At 38.6% G+C, this 24,537-nt stretch overlaps 2 protein-coding genes across 2 annotated transcripts in view; one reads left to right on the top strand and one right to left on the bottom strand.

Moving 5' to 3' along the window:
• CHMP2B (charged multivesicular body protein 2B) overlaps nucleotides 1-3,694 on the top strand; it is a 28,992-nt gene extending 25,298 nt beyond the window's left edge. The window contains exons 5-6 of the mRNA XM_077878749.1: nucleotides 1,730-1,836; nucleotides 2,030-3,694. Of these exons, the coding sequence (XP_077734875.1) occupies nucleotides 1,730-1,836; nucleotides 2,030-2,140 (218 nt within the window). The 3' untranslated portion in view covers nucleotides 2,141-3,694. The remainder of the gene's footprint in view (nucleotides 1-1,729; nucleotides 1,837-2,029) is intronic.
• A 1,859-nt stretch (nucleotides 3,695-5,553) lies between these two features.
• Nucleotides 5,554-23,882, bottom strand: POU1F1 (POU class 1 homeobox 1). Its single transcript, XM_077878748.1, has 6 exons — nucleotides 23,645-23,882; nucleotides 20,988-21,059; nucleotides 13,379-13,603; nucleotides 9,494-9,658; nucleotides 8,708-8,768; nucleotides 5,554-7,848 (listed from the first exon to the last, which is right to left on the bottom strand). The coding sequence occupies exons 1-6, from the start codon at nucleotides 23,784-23,786 to the stop codon at nucleotides 7,638-7,640; spliced, it is 876 nt and encodes a 291-aa protein (XP_077734874.1). The 5' UTR covers nucleotides 23,787-23,882; the 3' UTR covers nucleotides 5,554-7,637.
• Between the last annotated feature and the right edge of the window lie 655 nt (nucleotides 23,883-24,537).

Genomic DNA, 24,537 nt, shown 5'->3' with positions numbered 1-24,537 from the left:
CCAAGGAGATTCCTTTAGTTACTTCTTGCGGACTACAAAATAAAGTCCCTAGATGTAAATCAAAAACAGTTTTCAAGTCAGGCCCCTTTATTTTGCCAGTGAGCATACCAAGGCTCAGAGAGGTAAAATGACTTTCTCCAACAAAAGCTGAATATGTACTGAATGGAAGAATTGAGACTTTACTTGAAGGCATAACATTTGTTTTATTTTTTCAGAGATGATATTCTATATTTTTGTCTCAACTTAACTCGTGTTTTCCAAATGCTATTTATGCTATTGAGCTAACACAAAAAATCAATTGTCATATCATGCTCATACCAACCAGAGATCTTAACCAGTATCAAGGTTTATTAATAATATTAAGGATACAAGCAATAAGGATGTACATGTGAAACAGGGAGAGGACTGGAGCATCCCAAATGATTTCCTAGATCTTTTTTCTCTTAGACTTATAAGCTCTTTGACCCTTATAAGCTCTATATCTATCTTATAATAGATACTAAAGGTAAATTAAGGTAAATATTAAATATGATTATTTAATGAAAAAGGTATATCTATTTGCCTTAAATAATAACACAATGGAAGAACTTAATCTTCCTTTAGTGTATCCCTGTTGTCTTCTACCAATTCTTTGCTCATTCTCTTCCCTTGATCTGTTTGGTCAAAACCTATGCATCCTTCAAGGACCACCTCACATTTACTTCCTCCTACCTGGGTGTAGTCTCTTCCCTCTGTATGATCATTTACCTTTCTTATTTACCGTAATCTGGTTATTAATGTCTTCTGTACTTAAATGTAAACTACCTGAAGTCTTCATTTTTCTCCATCTATCCATTAATTGTATTTGTACGACATGCTAGGCACTTTGCTTTAGAAGTAAACAAGACATAATCCTAATGTGGTACCACCTTCTGTACAAAAGCCTTGCCATAAATATTTTGGAAAGGGAAGGGAGGAAGAGAGGGATATAGCAGTAATAATTTTGCGAGGTTAAATTGGATGTCCTTCTTAGACAAGTTTAATAGAATATGGAACCTTGGACTTTGTTAGAATAGTCTACCTATATGTTGAATGTAAATTTAAGTTGAAAATTAACTAAGAAGAGTAAACTGTCTCCCTATTACTTACAGGATATTTGATTCTTGCATATTATTCCATTGTCAGATTTAATAGCTGTTATCTAACTCACTGAATACAGTTTGTGGAATCGTATTTAAATACTGTAAGCCTTTTGCTGTGAACTTTTTTGTTGTTCATTAAAGACACATTTTTAAAAATCAGGGTAGACTAGTTTTATTAGAGGATAATTTGCATGGCAATGAAAATCACTCCAGACTTAGTAATTTAGAAATGTGTAAGTGAACTTCACTCACATTTGAAAATGACTTGTAGTTTGTTGGTTCTCGTAAGTTTGCCCTTGAGTAACATTTAATTTTTTTTTTTTTTTATTTATTTATGATAGTCACACAGAGAGAGAGAGAGGCAGAGACATAGGCAGAGGGAGAAGCAGGCTCCATGCACCGGGAGCCCGACGTGGGATTCGATCCCAGGTCTCCAGGATCGCGCCCTGGGCCAAAGGCAGGCGCTAAACCGCTGCGCCACCCAGGGATCCCACCCTTGAGTAACATTTAAATGTATACACAGATTTGGGCCACCTTCTAAAAATGTTAATCTAACCTGAAATCTGTTTGAAAGTAATTGTAATTTTGTTTCTGCCTTTGCCCACAAGTCAATGACACACTGGATGACATCTTTGATGGCTCTGATGATGAAGAAGAAAGCCAAGATATTGTGAATCAAGTTCTTGATGAGATAGGAATTGAAATCTCTGGAAAGGTATGAATAGACCCTTCTTTTTTTTTTTTTTTTTTTTCTTTTTTGGTTAGAAATCATTTCTACCACTTTGGTCACTGAGGTTAGTCTTTATTCTTAGATCTATGTTTTTATATCTGTTGGAATGGTGTGTCCATTTGTGTCCTTTTACAAATGTTTGATTATGCACATTTTTTTTCCTTTTCCTTTAATGTAGATGGCCAAAGCTCCATCAGCTGCCCGAAGCTTACCATCTGCCTCTACTTCAAAGGCTACAATCTCCGATGAAGAGATTGAACGGCAACTCAAAGCTTTAGGAGTAGACTAGTGAGAAAAACCATAATATTTTACTTACTTATGGTTATTTAGTATAAACCAGGCACAGTGCAGATTCCTTTTACAAAACACATCTATTTGCAAAAATGAAGACCATCAGCAAACAGTTGTTTCCTAACCCATAGCTATTTTGAGTCTTTTACCAAAGAATGACAAGGATGCAAAAATGGGAACAGTTTGGATTTTAATTAGAACTATTTAGGAGTGATGATGTGTAAAAAGTTGACTTCTTTTCTGCATGGCATAGAGAAATTATATTCATTATTTACTGTTTATGTTCTGTGTTTTTACACTGAAAAAAATCTCATTAAATGCCACTTAGCACCAACTAAAGAGACTTGTAAAAATATTAAAAATATATCATTAATTCTGTATCTGTTGCTTGTCCTTTGTAAAAGTGATATGTGTTATGACCTTAGGCAGTTCAGCTGCCAAATTATTTTTAAATGATCCAAAAGAAGAGTGCTATTTAAACATCTATCTTAAAAACTGTCATGAGCTTTTCTTTTCTTTTTTTTTTTCCTTTGGGAGAACATTCTAGTTGGTAAGTTTATTACCTTTAAAAATGTACTTGGCACCTGCCTTAAACAGCACAAACCTATTGTACAAATCTTTAAATTATTTTAACTGACAGAAAAGCATTACATTTTAAACCAAAATTAAGGCCTCTTAGAAAAATTATCCTGGTTTTCTTTTGTAAGGCTTGTAAAAGTGAATTGAATGAAATATAATTAGCAAAAATGGACACTGAATTAATGACATTTTATAGTGATAAGACTGTATTTTGGTCTTCCAAGAACTGAGAAAATATTTCCATATGAGGTATAATTTAATCTGTGTTTAATTTTGATCTTCAGTAATGTAAATATTGAACCCTGTAAATGGAAGCCTTCCTTCTTAGTTTAACACTACTATGACAATACTTGACCTAAATTTTAAAATAAAAACTAACATTTTTTTTCTTTGTAAATAAACTACAACTTTGTCAGAAATTACTGCCTAAATGTGTATTAATGTATTAGCAGTATTTCTTAAGGTGAAGTTGCTACGGTATTTAATATATGTATAGGAAGTGAGAAAAAATGAAATGGCAGATTAGTCAGAGATAGAATTTAGGATTAGGTTAGTTTTAAAAAGTTACGTCATAATACATGAGTTCTAGCATATGTCAACATAAAAACCATGCAGGAGATCAGATAGGTATAACCAGCTTCCGATGATGGACACATTCGTTCTGATATCGACAACATAAATGCATGTTAGGACTAGCATACACGTGGCACGTATAGCATACACCTACGTATTCCTGAGCCACCATACGATGAAAGATGAGGTTGCACTGTCGATAGCATTAAACAGTTTCCTCATCATTGATAAGTCATAACATGTTCCTGGATTACGGAATGTTAACCCAGAACTTGTGTTGATTCTTGGATGTACATGATGATGCCAATTAACTTTATTTACTTTCTTGTTTACATGTGGGGGCTTTTGTTTTTAAAAATTATTTTGTTAGAAAAATTCCAATAAAGATTTATTGCTGTTATGCTTTTTTTCCGTATATTTTATTTTTGGCTTCTGCTAAAGTACCTGGTAATTTTTCAAAAGAATGATTTTTATTATTTTCCTGGAAAGAAAATTAGTTAGCTGCTCCTTATATTTTAACAAATGTCTTTTCTAAGAATTAGCTGTTGATACAGGACTGATGTTTGTGAATGGAGTAAGTCTAAGAATTGATGGTTCACATGAATTTGGTCTGATGATTCCTTTTCTAGAACTTCCAGGGGATAAACATTTTTAAATATTTTGATACAATTAAGTCTTAGTGATTTATTTTCGATTAGAAATGGATACTACAGAAGGCTTTGGGACCTAAAGGAGAGAGTAGAGCTCTTCTGATGTGGCTATATTTGTAAAATGCTCTTGTGGCAATTATCACAATCTTTATAAATTTATGTTATACTGCCCTTTACTAAAAATAAAACTTTTCAACCCCTAAGATTAGAAAATAAGGATTCTTATACATTAAGTTTATGAAAATATAGTTGGCCCATTAACACTGTGGGTGTTAGGGGCACGGAACCCATGCAGTTATGAAGCCACATACAACTTTTGACTTTCCTAAAAACTTAACTACCTATAGCCTACTGTTGACCAGAAGCCTTACCAAAAACATAACAAGTCAATTAACACATATTTCATATGTTATCTGTATTATATATTGTGTTGTACAATAAAGTAAGTTAAAGGAAAGAAAATGTTAAAATCATAAGAGGAAATACACTTATGGTACTGTACATTGAAAAAATCTGTATATAAGTGGACCACCTGCAAAGTTTAAACCCATGTATTCAGTGGTCAACTGCATTAACTTTTTTTTTTTTGCCTTCTCTTTTTTTGGCAAAAAGATTATTACTTCAGTAACTATATTTAAACAAGAGGTTGCCAATAGAGAGTGGAAGAGCATAGCAATGTCTGTGACCCAGGATGGATGTAACCCAATGTCACATTCTATTACTGGATGTAAAGGCTGGGTGGAGGACATTTCAGGAAATCAGAGAAGCAGAACGTGGTATGAAAATGTCAGGACTGACGATAATAACAGCTAGTCTTAGAAAACATAAAATGACCATCTGTCAGATGACTGTGTTACATAGACTACCTTTGGTGCTCCAAGAGGAGTACCAAGCTATACCAGGCCCAGTGGGAAGGGGCTTGACACTGTGACCCTGTAAGACCAGAGGGAATCTGGCAACCAAGCTTGGGCTTTATTTTATTCTACCTGAACAGGGATGTATATTTCCTTTTGTGTGTGTTTGAGTGCCTTTAGGAGAAAAGTGCTCTCCCCTCAGCCACAAGTATATTCCTTACTAGCCCAGTAGCCCCACTTACATCCTGATCCCTGTGGGCCTCATTTAAATATGTGCTCCTATTTTAGATATTCCCATGTTAAAACAGAGTGTGTCCAGAGATCTATGATGACTTTCTTCTTTGATGCCATTATTCTGCAGGAATAGGTTTTTGAAGCTGCAGAAAAGCTGATCAACTTTCTAATTTCCTCTCTGTAGAAATTGAATCCCATTAAGACCATTCTTCTAAACTTAGTTCAAGAGTCAATTGGATTGAATTCACCTTAGAGGAAGCCTGGGGATTGTGAAGTCTGATTGAAGACCCTCTCATTGTTGGAACACCACACAACATACACTACTCTTACTCTTTTCTAAGTTTTCTAACTTCCCCATCCTCCCCAGAGCTTGAGTGCAGCTGCACACAGACACACCGCTCCCATCCCCGAACATGCAAAATATTTTTTACTAGATTAATCTTTCCACCATTAGAGATGGAAAAGTAAATGCGTGAATGAGTGTCAAGGTTCACAAGAACATACGGTGGAAAGACTGTGGCTAAAGTCAACTTTACCATTTATTCCCAAGTTAGTCCCACATTTGCACAGAAAATTACATTCGTCACTTGTTTAATTGCAGTTTAGGATTCTAAACAATATTTTCTATTTTTATAAAAACTTCAATCTATATCTATTAAAATATCTCAATGTAGTTAGAATAAATAGTCTCAAAAAACTCAATACAAATAAGTTAATAGTAAATACCAGTGCATTTACAATTAAGTTGTAAATAACTAAAGATTTGCTATTTCAAAATTAAGGATTCAAAATAATTCCTTTTAGGGAGAAAAATAACTTCCTAATGTTAGTTGTATCTAAACTGGAATGACCTTATGGAATGAATGATAGGATGATGATCGTGTCTATGTGATGATGATATTAGCATATGTACATGCTTATTTTTGTTGTAGAAAGTCAGACTAAATGTTCCTAGCAGATTCATATTTAAAGTGGAAAAAAGTCACTATTCAAATATTTATTGTGCATTATACTTTGTTTCTCTTTGCAACTTTCAGATACGCATATGTGCATTTTGCGTATGTAAATAAATGTATATCTGTACAACTACACATCCTATCCCTCCCTTTTGCAAACTGAAGGATCACTTCCCAATTAGTGTATGTAGTAAGCAGGTGAATTAATTACAGAGAAGGAATTTATATATCTACATGGCTGAATAATTTGGAATTTACTCTTGGATAATAAAAGTCTTTGTATGTATATTTTGTTCAACCTCTCCTGGGTGCTAGATGTGTACTTAAGCATAGGTGATTAAGCTACTGCAAACGATCTCTTTATATTAATATATCAAAGTTTCTAGCCATCCAATTAATGGTGATTATGCATGCATAAACACCTATGATCTATAGAGATTATGACCTGTATAATTCTTGGTCTTTATTAATCTCACAGAAAGCTAAAACAGGACAGTATAATTTATTTAGTAAGCATTCTAAATCAGTAATGAAATTTGGTCTAATTGTTTTCACTTCTGTTATGTAAAATAAGTTACAAACATAGTGCCAGCAAATTTATGTATTTTAAATGCAAAAAAAAAAGTTCTCTTAGATTGATACCACGTTATAGTTTGCTTCTACTTGCAAATTTCAAAGAAACGCCTTATTAGTTAAATAAATATGTTCCCTGGTTATAATTCTCCAAGTTTAAATACTCATGGTCAAACTTTTTCATCAACAATAAATCATAATCTAACCAATTAAACCAAAGTGATCGTCCTTTTTGATAGGATCCCGGATGATTTTCTGGGTTGTGAGACTTATTAAGTTAGGCACCCTTCAAGTAGTAAGTAGCAATTGTTAACAGCACAGTCCTTTGTTCATTTAACTAAGACTGCATGCCCACCGGGAGCAAACACTTTCCCAGGCATAAACAACAGCAAACAGCAAACAGGCCAGATAATCATTCCTGCACTGTGGTAGTTTAGGGTTCAAGAATCCATAATGCATATTGTCTGTCAATAAACATCAAAAAAGCTAAATCTGTGGGAAGAATAAAAGACAAAAATGTCGCCTCTAAGATTTATTCCTAAATGCACTAATGTAATTCAAAGGCACATCTTGCTCCTAAGTGCAAACTATTTCGTTCCAACAAACTATTATAGCTGATGGCAAGCAGGATGTCGGTTAAATCAGTTTTCTGATTGTATCTTCTACAGTGATATTCTTTATTTGGCATTATCAATGAAATGTTAAAAAGCTAATAAACAGCCTTTGGAAAAGAAATCTTAAACTAGAAGATCCATGTGCACACTGTGTATATGTGTGTGTGTGTAGATAGAGCAAGAGGAAGAGAGATTGAGAGGGAATCACTGTTTTAATCCTGTTGGTATCTTTGGCTTAAAAATGTACCGTTTGGCTTCTGAAAAGAATTACTTTAATGAAAATAGTTTGTCAATATTTAAATTGTATTCTTTAAAAAAAAAAAGTAGTAAAGCCTCTGCAAAAGTTACTGATATAAAAATGATTTTTGAAGCCAGCCAAATAACTAATTTCTGGGGGTTTTTTTGTTGGAGAAGAGAAAGGGATGAAAAATAGAAAAATTCACTGCCATACAACAGTAAATTTTATCTGCATTCAAGATGCTCCTTAGAAATAGTAAATAAACTCTGATTCAGACTTGTTTTCACCCGTTTTTCTCTCTGCCTTCGATTGCAAAACCAAACTCTTACTACTTCTTTTTCAAGATTCAGTTCTTCAGCCATTCGCATGATCTCTTGAGAGGAAGGTTTATTCTGTTCTCCAAAGTGTCTCTCCAGAGCATCCTTAGCAGCAATACTGAGGGGAGGGGTACATGTACAGAAGGGTGAGATTATGGTGTTTTCATGATGTTTTAGCAGATCAAAATTAAACTAATATTAACATGAAAATATTGCTTAAAGATTCTGAAAACACCCCCAAAGCTTCAACAAAGATAAATGTGCAGTCAGTGGAATATTTAGACGCTTGTTTTACGCAGGGTATGGTGAGTGGATCCCAGGAAGAAAGGTGTCCTAGGCTTTCTATGTGTACCCCACTCTGTGCCACTAGAGGGCGCTGACTTCCTGAAAAGGAAATGAACACTTGTGCGGGCATTTCTGGGTCCCTCAGGAATCATTTGTGGTTGACAATAGAAGAAATATTCAGTGAACAGTGAACGCATCGACCGAAACAAAACCTGTATTTTAGCATTTCCTTCATAATTTTCACGAAAATTACCAAAAGATAACCCAACAATCTTTCCAGTTTGAAGTGCAAGAAATCACATTGGACTTTGACTGATACACTGATAAATAGTTTTGCTATTTTTTAATAACCTAGATACCAAATTGCCAGAACAAGACATATCTAAAAGGACAGCAGAAATGGTCACTCTTTGTAGAAGTGATTGCTTAATTTCTGTTTTATCTAAAACTTGAGGAGTGTTCTTGACTTAAATAACCTACTTTTCTATCAAATGTTAAAAATTACTAGCTCACCATTTCTCACTAACGAATTATTAAATTATGCTTTTTCACCAATCTTGTTTTTTCAGTTGGCTCTATTCACCATACATTTATGTGCTATGTTGTACCTCTATTACCCTCAAATGCTCTTCCATTTGTATATATGTATATATTCCATCTCCTCTGTACGTTTTGATATCTCAAAAGAATACCTTATAGTTGTTCTTCGCTTCCTTTTTCTTTCATTTGCTCCCACTTTTTCATTGTATAAAGCTGTAATGGGGAATAGAGAAGTAATTATAAAATCAAAGTGGTTTTAAAAAAACTATCAGATTTGAGTTTCAGATTTTCTTTCTAAAACAATGCAAAATAAACTCGCTATACATTTTTGTTTTAAGTTTTTGCATTCTACATTATTTTACAGTATAAGACCAAGATAAAAATGTTAATGCTGAAATATTAATTTTGCAAAAAGCTTGTCTATAAATGATATCCCGATCACACTTTTCCTGGAACACTTGATTTAAATGTTTTCATACCTTGTTCTTTATCCAGCCTTAACGCTAGTATGAGTAGATGATTTTATTACGTTAGCAATTGCTTATGTACTTACTTGGAAGACTGGTGTGCACCAATGCTCTGGTTACAGTAATATCAGTTTATAAAAATTCATGTACATTTACTACAGTATGCACAAAGCCAGAAAATTTGGATGTGTTAAAATATTTCACCACTTAACGCCTCTGCCGCATTATCCAGAAAGCTGTCCTTATCCAGCTGCTTCTCTTACTATATTTAACTTCTCAGTAAACTTATTTCTATACTTGCATTAGCCTTCCTCTTTTCAGTATTATGAAACACATTTCTTTTTCATCTGAAAGAGAAAAACAAAACCCAACCAAACCTCAAACCTCTCTGCTTTAGCCTAAATCCTACCAGTGGAAGTCACTGCTTTCAAGTTAAAACATCACAGAACTTCAGAGCGACAACTTCAGTACCTCCCACTTGCTCAGCTTCCTCCAGCCATTTAGATAAGATTGCTTTTAGTTTGCATGCATTTTTAAAGCTGAGCTGCAGGTTTTCAAATCGGCAGATAGTCGTTTGACTGAATTCAGAGCCATGCACAGCTGCCAGGGCTTCCCCCACGTTGGTTTGGGTGTATCCTGTGAAAGGACAGGAAGGACCCGTTAGCTTCAGCTATTCAAGAAGCATTCATTGTGGCCTGTGATCACAGAAATCTTTGTGTCTTTCTTTGTTAACTATTAAATATTGCTTTTGAGCATATATTCATTGGCAATTTAGAATTATTTAGTAAGTTCAGTGTAGACTTGTCCAGTACTTCAAAAAATACTGCTGGTTAATTTCTCCTAGAAGTCAAAAAAAATTTAGACAGGAACAGCCACCATTCACAATATGCAGTGAAATTGGATAGATGTGTCATAAACACTTTATAAGACACAAATTCTTGCTCTCTTTATTATTATTAAATATCTGATGATATATGCTAAACAATATGGTACATTAAATATGCATGTTATATGATGATATAAATATTTTTATCTCAACTGTAAGAGTACAAAATCAACTATATTGTTAAATGGCACCAAATAAAATAAAACTAAGAATCATGCTGACTTTCCCTAAAAAAATGTTTATTACGAGACTGATCACCCAATATTTTACGTGTATTTCTGAGCACATTCATTATATCATTTGGTAATGCTTCTGTCTTCAGGCCAGAGATCTTCATTGATTGTCCTAAAACATTTTTAGAGTACAAGCTGATATTGGCCGTCAACGTGGAATTTGAAATATAGCAATATAAATAGCAAACTGAAAATGGTTGTTATAAAGATGTCTACCGCTGTGTTTATTACAAATAGTAACCTCATATTAATTCAGGGCCTAAAGTTATATATATATGTCTGTATGCGTCAAGTGGTCACATATGATGCCTATCAATAAATATCATTACAAAATTACCTGTGGTTCATTCCACAAGTGCAGAGGATAGAACTACATTTTCAGTCCATTTAAAAGATATGCTACTTCATGAATTTAAATCAAGGTTAATTATCATAGTTATTTTATGTTAAAAACACTACTGAATAGAAAGTGTGCCAAGGTTTTGAGCAGACAGTTCACAAAGAATTACAATGACTATAAAACACACGAAGTAACAACTTTTCAGTCTTCACTCATAAATTTAAAATGAAGTCACTGAGGCACCTGGGTGGCTCAGTTAAACTTCAGACTCTTGATTTTTTTTTTTTATTTTAGAAATTTTATTTATTATTCACGAGACAAACACTCAGAGCACAGAGGCAGAGACACAGGCAGAGGGACAAGCAAGCTCCCTGCCAGGAGCCCCTGGGACTCGATCCCAGGACCAGGGGAAATGACCTGAGTCAAAGGCAGACCCTCAACCACTGAGCCACCCAGGGGCCCCAAGGACTCTTGATTTGGGCTCAAGTCACGATCTCAGGGTCATGAGATGGAGCCCTGTGTGGGGGTTGGCCCTGAGTGTGAAGCCTTAAGATTCCCTCTCTTCCTCTTCCTCTGCCCCTCCCCTGACCACGCTCTTTTACTCTTCCCCTCTTTTAAAAACAAAAATTCCATGGGGACCAACCACTTTTACCTATGTGATTTGCAAAGATCCAAAACTTTAATCCATAGTTTCCTTTCAAGTATTTACTTATTCTATGCGCTTCCAGTGTTCTAAGGGCTGAGGATATGCCTTTAAGGAACAATAAAAACGGATAAAGAACAAACTGCTTTCATTAAAGATAATATTCTAAGGAGTTTGCCAAAAGACACCTGTGGTAAAATTTGGCACCTCTATATAGACCAATTTGACAAAATCATAAATACACATGCACTTTAATCAAGAAATTGTGCTTCTAACATTTGTCCTACGTATGTATTTACATAGGTACGAGATGACGTTTGAAAAGCGAGTCGTTGTAAGATAATTTTTAACAATGTGAGATTGGAAGGCGCCTGGGGGGCTCCGTTGGTTGAGCGTCCGCCTGTGGCTCAGGTCGTGACCCGGGTCCTGGGATCGAGCCCCACGTTGGGCTCCCTGCTCAGCGCGGAGCCTGCATCTCCCTGTGCCTCTGCCTCTGCCTTCACTGTGCTCTCTCACTCACTCTCCCTCTCGAATAAATAAACAAAACCTTAAAAATCCACGAAGTTTGGTGATAACCTGAATTCAGTAGGGGACTAAACAATATATTCATAAATTGGAGTTTGATGGACTCATTCACAGAAAGTGAGAGAAAGCAAAGCTCCCAAAAGTCAGAACGGAAAGCTCTCTAAGACAAACGGTCAAATAAACGTCTGAGCCAAGGAATACACGTGTTGGCCGAAACGCAGAAGGCGTCTCCGGCGGGACACGGGCCCGGGCGGCGGGGAGGGCGCCTCCGCCCCTTCGCCCCCGCAGCGCCTCACCCAACGGCCCGTCTATTCCAAAGGCCGAATCAAGAGGGGGAGCTAGGGCGTCAAGGCCGACCTCGGGGGAGCAGGCTGCGGGGTCAAGGCCGACCTCGGGGGAGCAGGCTGAGGCGTCAAGGCCGACCTCGGGGGAGCAGGCTGCGGGGTCAAGGCCGACCTCGGGGGAGCAGGCTGAGGTGTCAAGGCCGACCTCGGGGGAGGCAAGCTCAGGGGTCAAGGCCGACCTCGGGCGAGGCAAGCTCAGGGGTCAAGGCCGACCTCGGAGGAGGCAAGCTGAGGCGTCAAGGGCGACCTCGGGGGAGCAGGCTGCGGGGTCAAGGCCGACCTCGGGCGAGGCAAGCTCAGGGGTCAAGGCCGACCTCGGAGGAGGCAAGCTGAGGCGTCAAGGCCGACCTCGGGGGAGCAGGCTGCGGGGTCAAGGCCGACCTCGGGGGAGCAGGCTGAGGCGTCAAGGCCGACCTCGGGGGAGCAGGCTGCGGGGTCAAGGCCGACCTCGGGGGAGCAGGCTGAGGTGTCAAGGCCGACCTCGGGGGAGGCAAGCTCAGGGGTCAAGGCCGACCTCGGGCGAGGCAAGCTCAGGGGTCAAGGCCGACCTCGGAGGAGGCAAGCTGAGGCGTCAAGGGCGACCTCGGGCGAGGCAAGCTGAGGCGTCAAGGCCGACCTCGGGCGAGGCAAGCTGCGGGGTCAAGGCCGACCTCGGGCGAGGCAAGCTCAGGGGTCAAGGCCGACCTCGGGCGAGGCAAGCTGAGGCGTCAAGGGCGACCTCGGGCGAGGCAAGCTGAGGCGTCAAGACCGACCTCGGGCGAGGCAAGCTGAGGCGTCAAGGCCGACCTCGGGCGAGGCAAGCTGCGGGGTCAAGGCCGACCTCGGAGGAGGCAAGCTGAGGCGTCAAGGGCGACCTCGGGCGAGGCAAGCTGAGGCGTCAAGACCGACCTCGGGCGAGGCAAGCTGAGGCGTCAAGGCCGACCTCGGGCGAGGCAAGCTGCGGGGTCAAGGCCGACCTCGGAGGAGGCAAGCTGAGGCGTCAAGGGCGACCTCGGGCGAGGCAAGCTGAGGCGTCAAGACCGACCTCGGGCGAGGCAAGCTGAGGCGTCAAGGCCGACCTCGGGCGAGGCAAGCTGCGGGGTCAAGGCCGACCTCGGAGGAGGCAAGCTGAGGCGTCAAGGGCGACCTCGGGCGAGGCAAGCTCAGGGGTCAAGACCAACCTCGGAGGAGGCAAGGTCAGGGGTCAAGGCCGACCTCGGGGGAGGCAAGGTCAGGGGTCAAGGCCGATCTCCGGCGAGGCAAGCTGAGGCGTCAAGGCCGACCTCGGGGGAGGCAAGCTGCGGAAAGGACGAGCGCGCTGACGCAGTCGGCGTCGGGGCTGGGGAAGCCGCGTCCCCCCTGCTCGCGGAGCCCGGCCCGGCCCAGCCCGGCCCGCAGGCGCCTACCTAGCTTGATTCTCCTCACTTTGAATTCGTTGGCGAACTTCTCGAGCTCTCGGATTTCTGGAGACTCCGTGTCTACGGGCTCCTCAGCCACTTTGCTCCTCCGCCTGAGCTCCTGCTTGAAGTCGGCGACCGCGGGGCCCTCCGCGAGGAGCGGCTGGTGCGCGGCGGGGAAGCCGGGGCCCAGGCCGTGCTCCGGGAACTTGTAGAGACACGGGGTCAGGCCACCTGTGAGCAACCGGGAGAGCGGAGGACAAGGCTGTCGTGGTCACCGCCGAGCCGCGCAGCCGCAGGAGAGGAGGCCGCGGAGCCAGGCCGCCCCCCGCCCCCCCGGCCCCCGCCCCCCGGCCCCCGCCCGCCTCCACCGAGCAAAGGAAACAAAACTGAAGCCCGAGGGGAAGAGCGGGAATTGCAAAGCCCAAAACAAAGAAGCAAATTCTCCCAGAAGCGCGCTTCCGTGATTTCGTTTTTCTCTTAAAAGACACACTTTTCTGTGAATCACCTCCTGGTCCAACTAAAACCCGGGGGCGTGTTTCCACCTCTGTTTTCGTGGTTCCGTCAGGCCCTCCAGGACGTTTATCATCATCAAGGCATATGCTTAAACGCTCTGCTGGCAAGTTTTCTTAGGGGCGGAAAACTGACTTGACGATACTAAGAAGCCCCACTACTTCATCAGCGAAATAAAACTGGCTTCAAAGGGGAAATAATCAGGTCTTTTTTTTTTTTAATTTAACAAAGGCAGGTAAAAAGAAAATTATGAGAACATAAAATACATTAACAGGATTACATAGATTTAAGGAGTGAGTAGACCAAAGATAATTTTTAAAGTTCTGTGAAAAGTCAGCATCAAGGGACGCCGGGGTGGCTCAGTGGTTGAGTCTCTGCCTTCCGCCCAGGGCGTGACCCCGGGGTCGCAGGATCGAGTCCCGAGTCCCGCATGGGGTTTCCTGCGGGGAGCCTGCTTCTCCCTCTGCTGTGTCTCTGCCTCTCTCTCTCTCTCTCTCTGTCTTTCATGAATAAATAAATCTAGAAAAAAAAAAACCACCAAAGTGGGCCTTGCTGGCTCTGCGGGTATGCACAGGCTTGAACCTAAGAGCAAAGGAGGAGCACTGAAGATTAAAAAAAAAAAAAAGTCAGCATCAAGATTTCTTGAAAAGTATACGATATAATACAATAATTTCTTGATTATTATTTAAGAAGAAAAATAAGTGGCAAGGAAGGGTGCAATTCCATAGATGATGGGCATTCACCTGTAAATGTTAAAGCATTAGATCAATTCAGTTAAATGAAAAATCACACAAAAGACTAAAAGATCTGTTTTTTAAAAAACTGTGACCAGATTTCATCCTTTACTAGGAAAGGAGAGTGCCTCAGTTGGGGAGCATGGGTGAGAAGGTAGCATAAGCCAAATTTCCACACATTACTTCTGTTTTCCTCATCAGTACATCACGTTTTTATTGGTAGAGATTTCACTCCGATTTATATTAAATGACACTTGTATAACCAAGACATTTTGATATAAATAAAATATTTGGTGATTAATCATTTTTCTTATGATTATAAATAAATATTTAAACTAAAAATAAATTGCTATTGAATGTTTGCTATAATCATTCTTGAAAACACTGGAAAAATATATCAAGTTTATGCTTCCTATTATTTCTCTATAAATACATTCACAAATCAAAGACATGAGTAATAATATAGTTTTCCAGAATATATAAATCTTACATTAAAATATCAATATGTAATGACTAAAGAATAGTATTAAGTCAGCAAATTGTTGACTTGTATTACTTATATGACAATGTGTAATTATAAAGTCTACCCCTCTCCAGTGGGCTATATTCTTTTTTGAAGCAAAACAAATATAAAAGTGAGGGTTTAAACAAAATAGCATAAAATAAAGTTAGCTGCTTTGAAAAATATTTGAAAGAAATTGTTCCTGTCTAAAAAAAAAATCCGTGCTGCTTTTATAAACCAAAATTACCAGTTTTACTTTTTAAAGTTAATCATCCATTTTATGCTTTAGTGGGTTGTATATTGATCAGACCAGATAGCATATTTAAAAGCAGTTGTATCAATTTTTAATTTACTACATAGTTCATTTTTAAAAAGGTTTATTAGTTTGGGGTGTTATTTTTAGCTTTCTATTAGTTTTGGATTTCTGTGAGTTGAAGTAAAAGAAAAGACTCACCTACAGTGAAAGAATACTGATCACGTTTATTTTAGCATTTACTTAGCATTTATCTCAAGACTTTATTTTCACTTAGGCTCTCAGAGTTGGATGTTAGATAAATGAAAAATCTTTCATCATCCAAAAATACCAAATGTCCTTTAAGACACTTAAAGAAGAAATACTCTAAGAGTAAAAGCAGTGAGAAAAAAAATAGGCTGCTGGGTTTTTTTTTTCTCTTACCATGTATTTTTTAACTGAAGTATAATAGATACACAATGTCACATTAGTTTCAGGTGCACGGCACAGTGATTGGACACCTTTAGACATTATGCTGTGCTTGCTCTAAGTACAGCCACCATCCATCACCACAGGTGATGCTCTTAAGATACCAATGACTGTGGTCCCCTTGCTGTACCTTTCATCCCTGTGACGTCCATTCCATAACCGGAGCCTGTATCTCCCTCTCCCTTTCGCCCATTTTGCCTATTTCTCTACGCACTTTCCTTTGGCAACCATCAGTTCTTTGAATTAATGGGTCTGTTTCTACTTCACTCATGGTTTTGTTTTTTAGATTCTACATATTCACAAACTCATATGGTATTTGCCTTTCTCTGACTTATTTCACTCAGCATAACACCCTCTAGCTCCATTCATGTTGTCACAAATGGCCTTCTCAGTTTTCTTTTTTTAGAGATGGGGAGGAGGGGCAAAGGGAGAGAGAGAGAATCTTAAGCAGGCTGCATGTCCAGTGAGGAGCCCAATGTGGGGCTTGATCTCCCAACCCTGAAATCATGACCTGAGCTGAAATCAAGAGTTGAACACTTAACCCACTAAGCCACCCAGACACCCCCATTTCATTATTTAAGGCTGAGTAATACCTCACTGTATATGTATGTGTAGGCTGCTATTTGATTTTGCACCTTTAATGTATGGCACGTTAACCTATGTCAGATTTTTATTTTCCATGAGTAATTTGTTACATATCTTTTATATGATAAACCGTAAGTTCTGAATTTGTTAGCAATCTTGGTCATTATTTTCAATTTTTCTTGCTGGCCATAGTCACACATCAGTACAAATCTTCCATGTCATACTTTGTGTTGTGTTCCATTCACATTTGTCATCTTCTTAGCCTTATGTAAGTGAGGTAGAAAGAATATTTTTTATTCACAATTTAAAATTTAAAAAATTGAAGTAAAAGGAAATAACCTCCCTTGGGTGCTACATGAATCAACTATACAGTTAAAATTGAAGTCCAGGGCAGCCCAGGACTGGCTCAGTGGTTTGGCGCCGCCTTCAGCCCAGGGCATGATCCTGGAGACCTGGGATAGAGTCCCACGTCAGGTTCCCTGCATGGAGCCTGCTTCTGTCTCTGCCTCTCTCTGTGTCTCTCATTAATAAATAAATAAAATCTTTAAAAAAAAGAAAAAATTGAACATGAGTCTATGAAAAGAGCACAGGGGATATCATATTCAAAGGTTCGGCATCCAAAGCAAAAAGGAAAACACAATGTGTGATAATGTTTGCATATTTCATGATGTGACTACATGCAGAGTTATCCACTCAGACACGGTTTTCCTGGAGCGAACCTGAAACAGGAATTCAGGACAGTCACAGGTACGCCCGACAACCTACCATGGGGTCCTGTAACTGGGGGAGAGTGGAGAGTGACTGGTATACATAGCAAGATATTTTTAAAATCTTTCCAAAGCGCTGATTATTAGGGGGGGTGGGGAGAAGAAGATAAAAGCAGCAGGGAGTCCTGAGCAGCAGAGATCCCATGAACCGCTCCCCAAACATGGACCAAGCCAAGTGCCCGTCAGCCTAAAGAGCCACGCGGCTAAGGAGCTGGGAAGGATCCGCACAGCATCCAGAGCCCCGAAGTATATCTCCTTCCAGCAGAGGGAGAAGCAGGCTCCTTTTGGGGAGCCCGATGCGGGACTTGATCCCAGGACTCCGGGATCACACCCTGACCCAAAGGCAGATGCTCAAATGTTGAGGCACCCGGGCGTCCCTCAAATTAATTTTTAAATAGGGACTTTCACACCTCACCTGGGTTTGGCCGTCATATAATATGACCTTGTTGAGTCTAAGACTCATTGCCGCATGGCTGCTGTGCCGTCCCCAGGCCTGGTGGGCAGCGGGGGCAGCCTGTGGAATATGTTTCCTGGCTTCACACAGCCTCAGAAGCTTGGGAGCAGGAACAATTTCAGATACTCAAGAATTAGAGGTTTGAGGGTTTTTTTTTTTTTTAATGTCATGTTTTTCTAGAAGAGATTTTGAAGGGCATTTTTAATTTGCTGTAGGCTGTTGAATTATCTGAATTCTCAGGAAGGAAGGATAGAAGGCATTTAGGTACAAGTGTATCTCAAGAGAAGATCATAGGAAAAACAAGTCGAGTTGGTACAAATCTACCACAATTGAACAGTGCTAGCACTCACCCCAACCCAGATATGAGGAGACAGAAACTAGGATGGGTTAAGTGACTAGAACAAGGTTTGTAATTAGTTCATGGCATGGCTGATTCATTCCTCTCTGTCAGTCATTCTTTTTGGTGTGCCTACATCTGGCCCACAAGGCACCATGGATTCATCTGGTAATTACCAAGTCCTCTCCACCAATCTTAACAAAGTAGTAGCTACAGCTCTTCCCTTTCAGTGGGTTATTAATTTAATGAAATGCTCAAACTAAAGGTAAGCATCAGAATATGAGCTATAAGATTGCCACATTAAAATAAAGCAATTTTGTATGCTTTGAAATATAGGTCTTTCTCCATCTTTCCTTTCATGTGGCATATATGACAATGAACCTGTCTTTGTTGTAGATGATAAGATGCTCCTGTGAATTGTGTGGAAGTGGCTGATTTGATGAATGCCTTGAGACTTCTCAGAAAATTCTGACATAACCAGTTTCTCTTGTGTATTTTATGCCTTTGCTCTCTTATATTTGAATCCCTGTGTTTTATAACTCAATTTATGTAGCTTCTCTGGGGATAAAGACAGGAGAGTTCAGATTCTCTGAGGTTTAATTTGCTATGATGAAAATACTCATACTAAACATATGTCAAAATAGTGACATTCTAACAATAAAGCATATCACTCTCAAAAAATACTCCAGTATAATGTCTATGCTGGCTATGGTGAGTTTTTCTTTCAGTGACAACATATATTTACTATTTACTTTTAAGACTATGGTGATACATTCAAATCATGATATCATTTTGCTACTCATGTGACTAACCCAGGCTTTGGATCATTTTAAGGGGCTTTTCTGGGGGATACTCCTTTTCAACTACAGCTGAGGGCAATAGGCAACACAGCCTGAGCTGCCTATGGACTCTCATTGTGAACCTGGGCCCAGAAATGAGAAACACGTTAGAATTGTCAGGCCAGCCACAGATCCACTATGCCAGTAGCCAGTGGCCTCGATCTGGTGGGGAGGGAGGTGGTAGCAAAAACCATCTTGAAGTATTTGGGTTGGGGGCAACTAGGTGATTCAGTCAGTTATGCATCCAACTCTTGATTTTGGCTCAGGTTATGATCTCAGAGTTGAGATAGAGCCTCATGTCAGGCTCCGCACTCGTGGGCATGGTTCCTGCTCAAGATTCTCTCTCTCACTCTCCCTCTCCCTCTGCCTCTACCCTACTTCTCTCTCTCTCTCTCTCTCTCTCTCTCTGTGTGTGTCTCTCCCTTTCTAAAAGAAAAAAAAAAAGGTATTTGGTCTGTGGCTGATGTTATCTTTGTGCTAACCTCAATCCATTGCTGCCTGTTGGTTATAGAAGGTGCCTAAAGTTGGACCTGGGTTTGTGAGAATCGCTGTGAATGAACAGCAAGGACTCTCCTCCAAGAGACAGCAGCACATGGCCATGTGCTTGTCATTTCCTATCTTCATAATCAAAATGGGTTTGGGCCATGCAAAGCATACTGCCTGAACTCTAGTGGCTAAATGTACCTTTTACTATTTTTATAATGAAAGTCATTTACCATCAACAAGGACTGTTCTCATTAACCATGAGTGCTGATTAACTTAAATATATGTATCATAAATGATCAGTTTTCAAAGGGGAAAATATGGTTGTCCCTCTTTTATAATTATTAAAGAGTTATTAGAACATACAGGTAATCACTAAGGACACATCAGTCTTCATTTTACCATAAATGTAAGGATTCTAGTTTATTCAGAATGCTACTTGATAGATTCTAAGTGAAGCTAATTTGTTCTGAAATATTTTATTTTATTTTATTTTATTGGAATATTTTATTTTAAGATTTAAGTGTTAGTCTCAAACTGAAAATTATGGAGAAATTAAATAGCAGTGAACTAAATTTTTTGTTCAATTTTACTTCAAATTTATAGTCATAAATCCATGTTTTTTTTCCATCACTTATGATGGATGACAAGAAGACACAGCAGTTAGAATATGATTCCTTTATTAAAGCTTCTCTCCCCCCACTCTGTCACTCTTTCTCTCTCTAACACACACACACTCATTTTCTCACATAGAGCCCCAGTAGTTTATTGTCATTCATAAGATTTCTCTCCCTACTACAAAAATGAATATAAAAGATCAAAAATAGCTAAAAAATATGTGAACAAAATTGTGTACTTTATTAAACCATCAAAATCTTTTTTCTGGCCATATCCTAAAATTAAGCCATAAGTTTCATTATGAAGATTAGGTCAGATTTTCCTCTTCCTTAAGGAATGTGTTATCACTGCTTTCATCCAAGCATCAATAAATAGTTAACCTTGATCTAGTGATGCTTTATTTATCCAGAGAAGAAACATAAGTAACTTCAACTCTTCAATCTCATTTAAGACTAGCAATAGCTTAGAGATGCCAAAACTACAAATGACTATCACTAAAGCCACTACAACTTATCTTGACTTTCAATGTCTTATTTACATTTCTGGACCAAATGTCCAGAAGAAATATCGCAGTGAGGGGATGTTTTATAAATCTGTGATGTTTGCTTTGATAGCCACATGAGGCTATTAAGCACTTGAAATAGGGCTAGTAGTGCAGCTGAAGAACTCAATTTTAAATCTGGCCTTATTTAGCTAATTTATGTTTAAATTTAAATTACCACATTAGGTTAGTCACTACTGTAATATTACTGGATTGAGCCCACCAATAACATTAAGTGACAATCAGCAGTTTGGTAGTAGTCAATTAGAAGTAAAAATCATACAAAGCAAACAAAAGAGTTAAGCACAGAAGTTCAGGGTTATATAGAACAGGGGCAATCAAGTTTTAACCATTATGGTCTCTGAAGGCACTCCGTATCAGGGAACACAGGGATTTACCAATGATTTCTAAGGTTAGGAGATGAGAATTTCATGATACGCTCTGGTCAAGATTCCCTCAGATCCAAGAAATAGGTTCTAAGTGTCCCCATACTCAATCTCATATATGCAGACAATTTTTCTTACCTGCCATAACTCCATAGGTAGATGGCTGGTTTCCATAATGACAGGAAGGAACAGAATAATGAAGTCCTGTTGCTGTGTTTCCCATTGTCACCAAGAAATATGCATGCAAACATTTAGGAGTTTGGATCAAAAACAAAATAGACGGGACTGATAAGAAAATGTATGAGGATTCAAGACACATTCATTTCATTGCAAAAATACACATTTATAAGATTCTTAAAGTTATATGGCAGTAATTTGTTTTCATTTGGGGGAAATTCTCTGATATACATAGGTTAAAAGCAGAAATCAAAGTTTGTCTCAAGTAATCAGATCCTAAATCATCAGTGTGGATGATAGGACTCATTAACTATGCTGTGCTCTGTGAAGGGGTAACTGACCAGTTTGGCTGTTGGCCACTTGGGAGTTGCAAACTTCTCGTAGGTTCCATCCCATATAGACATTACAATAAAGTGACTAGAGGAATAATCAATTTAAATTCTTTTGTAATATGGTATTATATGTGGGTTTTCTCTGGAAGAATGAATACAGAAATCAACTCTTGACAGTCTTTACTTCTGCTTATTCTCCTAACAAATTTCTTCCATCAAAGAGAAAATGGCCAAGCAACTAGCCTATAAATGGATACAATCGTAAAAATCCCACTAAATTCAGAGGTTTATGGAAAACCTGTGACAATGTATGATGTGTTAATGTTGATGCTGAAACCAAGAAGTGATAGGTTTTCTGCATGCAAACAATCAGTTCAACAATTCCAATAATAAAGCTGGTTAAAAATAAATGATTGCTGAGTGACTTGAAATCTATAAAGGTTGTACCTCATATATAAATATAACCATTCACAAATAGTTACTTGCCTTGTGGAATCAATTTCATAATAATGAAAGTAAATTTACATCACTAAATTTTTATCAGGCTTTAAACATGGATCACCAAGTTGAATAAGAGTTTAGGTGTTGACAATAAAAGGACTGTTTCTCTATGTATTTTACTTTCTCATTTGAGATATTATAAAATAGAGAATTAGAATCCTTTGAAAAGGGATCCCTGGGTGGCGCAGTGGTTTGGCACCTGCCTTTGGCCCAGGGCACGATCCTGGAGACCCGGGATCGAATCCCACATCGGGCTCCCGGTGCATGGAGCCTGCTTCTCCCTCTGCCTGTGTCTCTGCCTCTCTCTCTCTGTGACTATCATAAAAAAAAAAAAAAAAGAATCCTTTGAAAACATTGAGATACAATCCAGTAATTAAAGACATGTGGTCACTTCAGAAGCAAAATATTTTCTCTTACTATTGATAAATCTTCAATATTTTAGAATATCTGCACAATTTCCATTTTATAATTAACATGTAGAAAGAAATGAAGTCATTTTACATTATAATGATATTTTATATTATAATGATTACATGTAAAAATCTTACTATGCAATCTAAAATTAAACAAATAAACCCAAATGTTCTTCTCATTATAAACAATGATTATAGTTTCTTACCTAGTATAGTATCATTTGATGGAAAATTTATAAAATCAATGCTATTATCATATATTTAAATGCCTATTATTTAAATACATATTAAAAATAGAGAAATCTGTTATTTAAATATATAGTTAGTTATGTGATCATTGTTTAAGTTTATTTATAACGTATTTTTGGTTAAAATACTGTATTATATTTTCTAAAAAATATGTTTGGGAAACTTCCACTATTGTCTTTTTATTTAAATTATGAGAATCTTTAATAGATGAAAAACAAAACAAAACAAAACAAAACAAAACCTCTATATTAATAATTTCACCAAAATCCAGATATACACTCTAGATTTTAAAAATTCAGCTGCAGATTAATCCCAAACTTACATATGAAAGAAATTTACTCAACTCATGGCTTTGTCTATTCATAAAGCTACTTTAAAAAACTTTGTTACCCTGTAATGGATGCATTAGCAACACATACCTCTTTGCATCTAAGACAACATATTCAAATTTTCAAGCTTAACTTATATGTTAGAAAGTCACATAAGAAAATATTAAAACTTGGATAGAGAGATTGTACTCTCTTCAGAACTCAGTTTTAAGATATTTTAACCCACTTTGTGGGTTCTAAATGCTACATACTGCTTCTAGCTTTGATTTTTGATTTTTGAATTATGCTAAAAATGTCTGTTAAAATCATTTAATTATATTATTCTTTGAAATCCCTTGTTGCTGGTATTGGGAATCATTCAGTTGTGTTTACTATGAGGTATATGGCTATTCTTAGGCGTGGTAATACAAATAAATCTTTAAAGAAGATAAAGAAGTAACACCTTTTAAACACTAAATTGCTCAGTCCATTTCTTTAGTTTTGTTCCTTATCCCTACCTAAATGTTTACATAAAGATGGTTTTGGGATCAAAAACACTCAGACTCACGGTTTACCTTTGTTGAAAAGAGTGATTTTATAATAAAATCGACAATTAAAATGTCCACTCTTAATAATACTCTTCAAAAATGTCTTAGGTTGCCTGGCTTTTTCAATATCCTTACTGTTTAACTTAAAACGAATTAAAATGAAGGAGAAACTAAAAGACGCAAAGGGATCCTACAGTAGCCAGATTCCAGGCATCAGCTCTGCAATCTGTAGGCCCCTGACCGCGCAGACAGGTGTGGCCCCGGTACCTGTGGACACCACGTTGGTGGCGTGGTTGGAGCCTGGGAGGCACTCGGCCGCGCCGGGGTGCATGATCAGAGGCAGGGCTGCAGAAGCCTCAGAATTCAGGGGTAGAAAGGTGTCAGCCGAAGTAAAGGGTTGGCAGCTCATTCCCACGAGAGGGCTGAGGAGAACTGCTGCTGCCCGGGTCAGTGTTACTCTATCCCCGCTTCAAAGGGCCGGTCCAGCGCTGCCTGCGCAGACACATCAGGAGGGCCGCCGCCGGGAGCGCGTGCTGGCGCTTATACCGCGGGAAATCCCTTTATACATGTTAATCGTCTTTTCCCAGGGGTATTGCTTTATCTATCCGAACTGCCTTCCTTCTCGCCCAAGCATAATCCATGCCCAAGAGGGAACCTGGTTCTGGGGTGCAGGTGGAGGGAGAGGGAGAAATCCGAGACTTTGAGAACTTTAGAAAAGATTCAGGAACTTTAGAAATAAATGTCCCACCAAGAAATAATCTCAAAATGAATTGAAAAGTGCTAGGTGTCTTTTTGTTACTAATACAATAACAGATTTTTATATAGGAGATTCTTTTTGATAACTTCTTATTAGATCTGTAAAACAACAGAAACACTACAAAAACTTTTTAAAAACTAGAAGTTTAAATTGAAAGAGCATAGAAGACTAAATACGACAATGAATATATTGCCACCTATTGATTCAGACTCAACAATGCAATTTTGAAAAATTATGTAAACTGATTTGTATGCTCTAAATAGAAAATAGAAAAATATTGAATAAAATTGTAGTACTGTGTAGAGAAGACAAACATGAATGACAGTCTCTTTCCCTTGATTTCAATTTACTCATTAAGCATGAACACTTAATTCATTCTAACTATGGGCTTAGTAAGAAGCCC

The sequence above is a fragment of the Canis aureus genome, chromosome 30 (assembly GCF_053574225.1).
Source record: "Canis aureus isolate CA01 chromosome 30, VMU_Caureus_v.1.0, whole genome shotgun sequence".
NCBI lineage: Eukaryota > Metazoa > Chordata > Mammalia > Carnivora > Canidae > Canis > Canis aureus.
Note: the sequence above shows the minus strand (reverse complement) of the source record. Positions and strands in the feature narration are given on the sequence as shown.

Bases quoted from the DNA above. Each gene is read 5' to 3' on its own strand.
- POU1F1 (XM_077878748.1), bottom strand. From the start codon at position 23,786: ATGAGCTGCCAACCCTTTACTTCGGCTGACACCTTTCTACCCCTGAAT. The intron at 21,060-23,644 runs GTACCGGGGCCA...TGGGAAACACAG, and splicing joins CACCAACGTGGTGTCCACAG to CAACAGGACTTCATTATTCT. The intron at 8,769-9,493 runs GTACTGAAGTTG...TCCCCATTACAG, and splicing joins GGAAGCTGAGCAAGTGGGAG to CTTTATACAATGAAAAAGTG.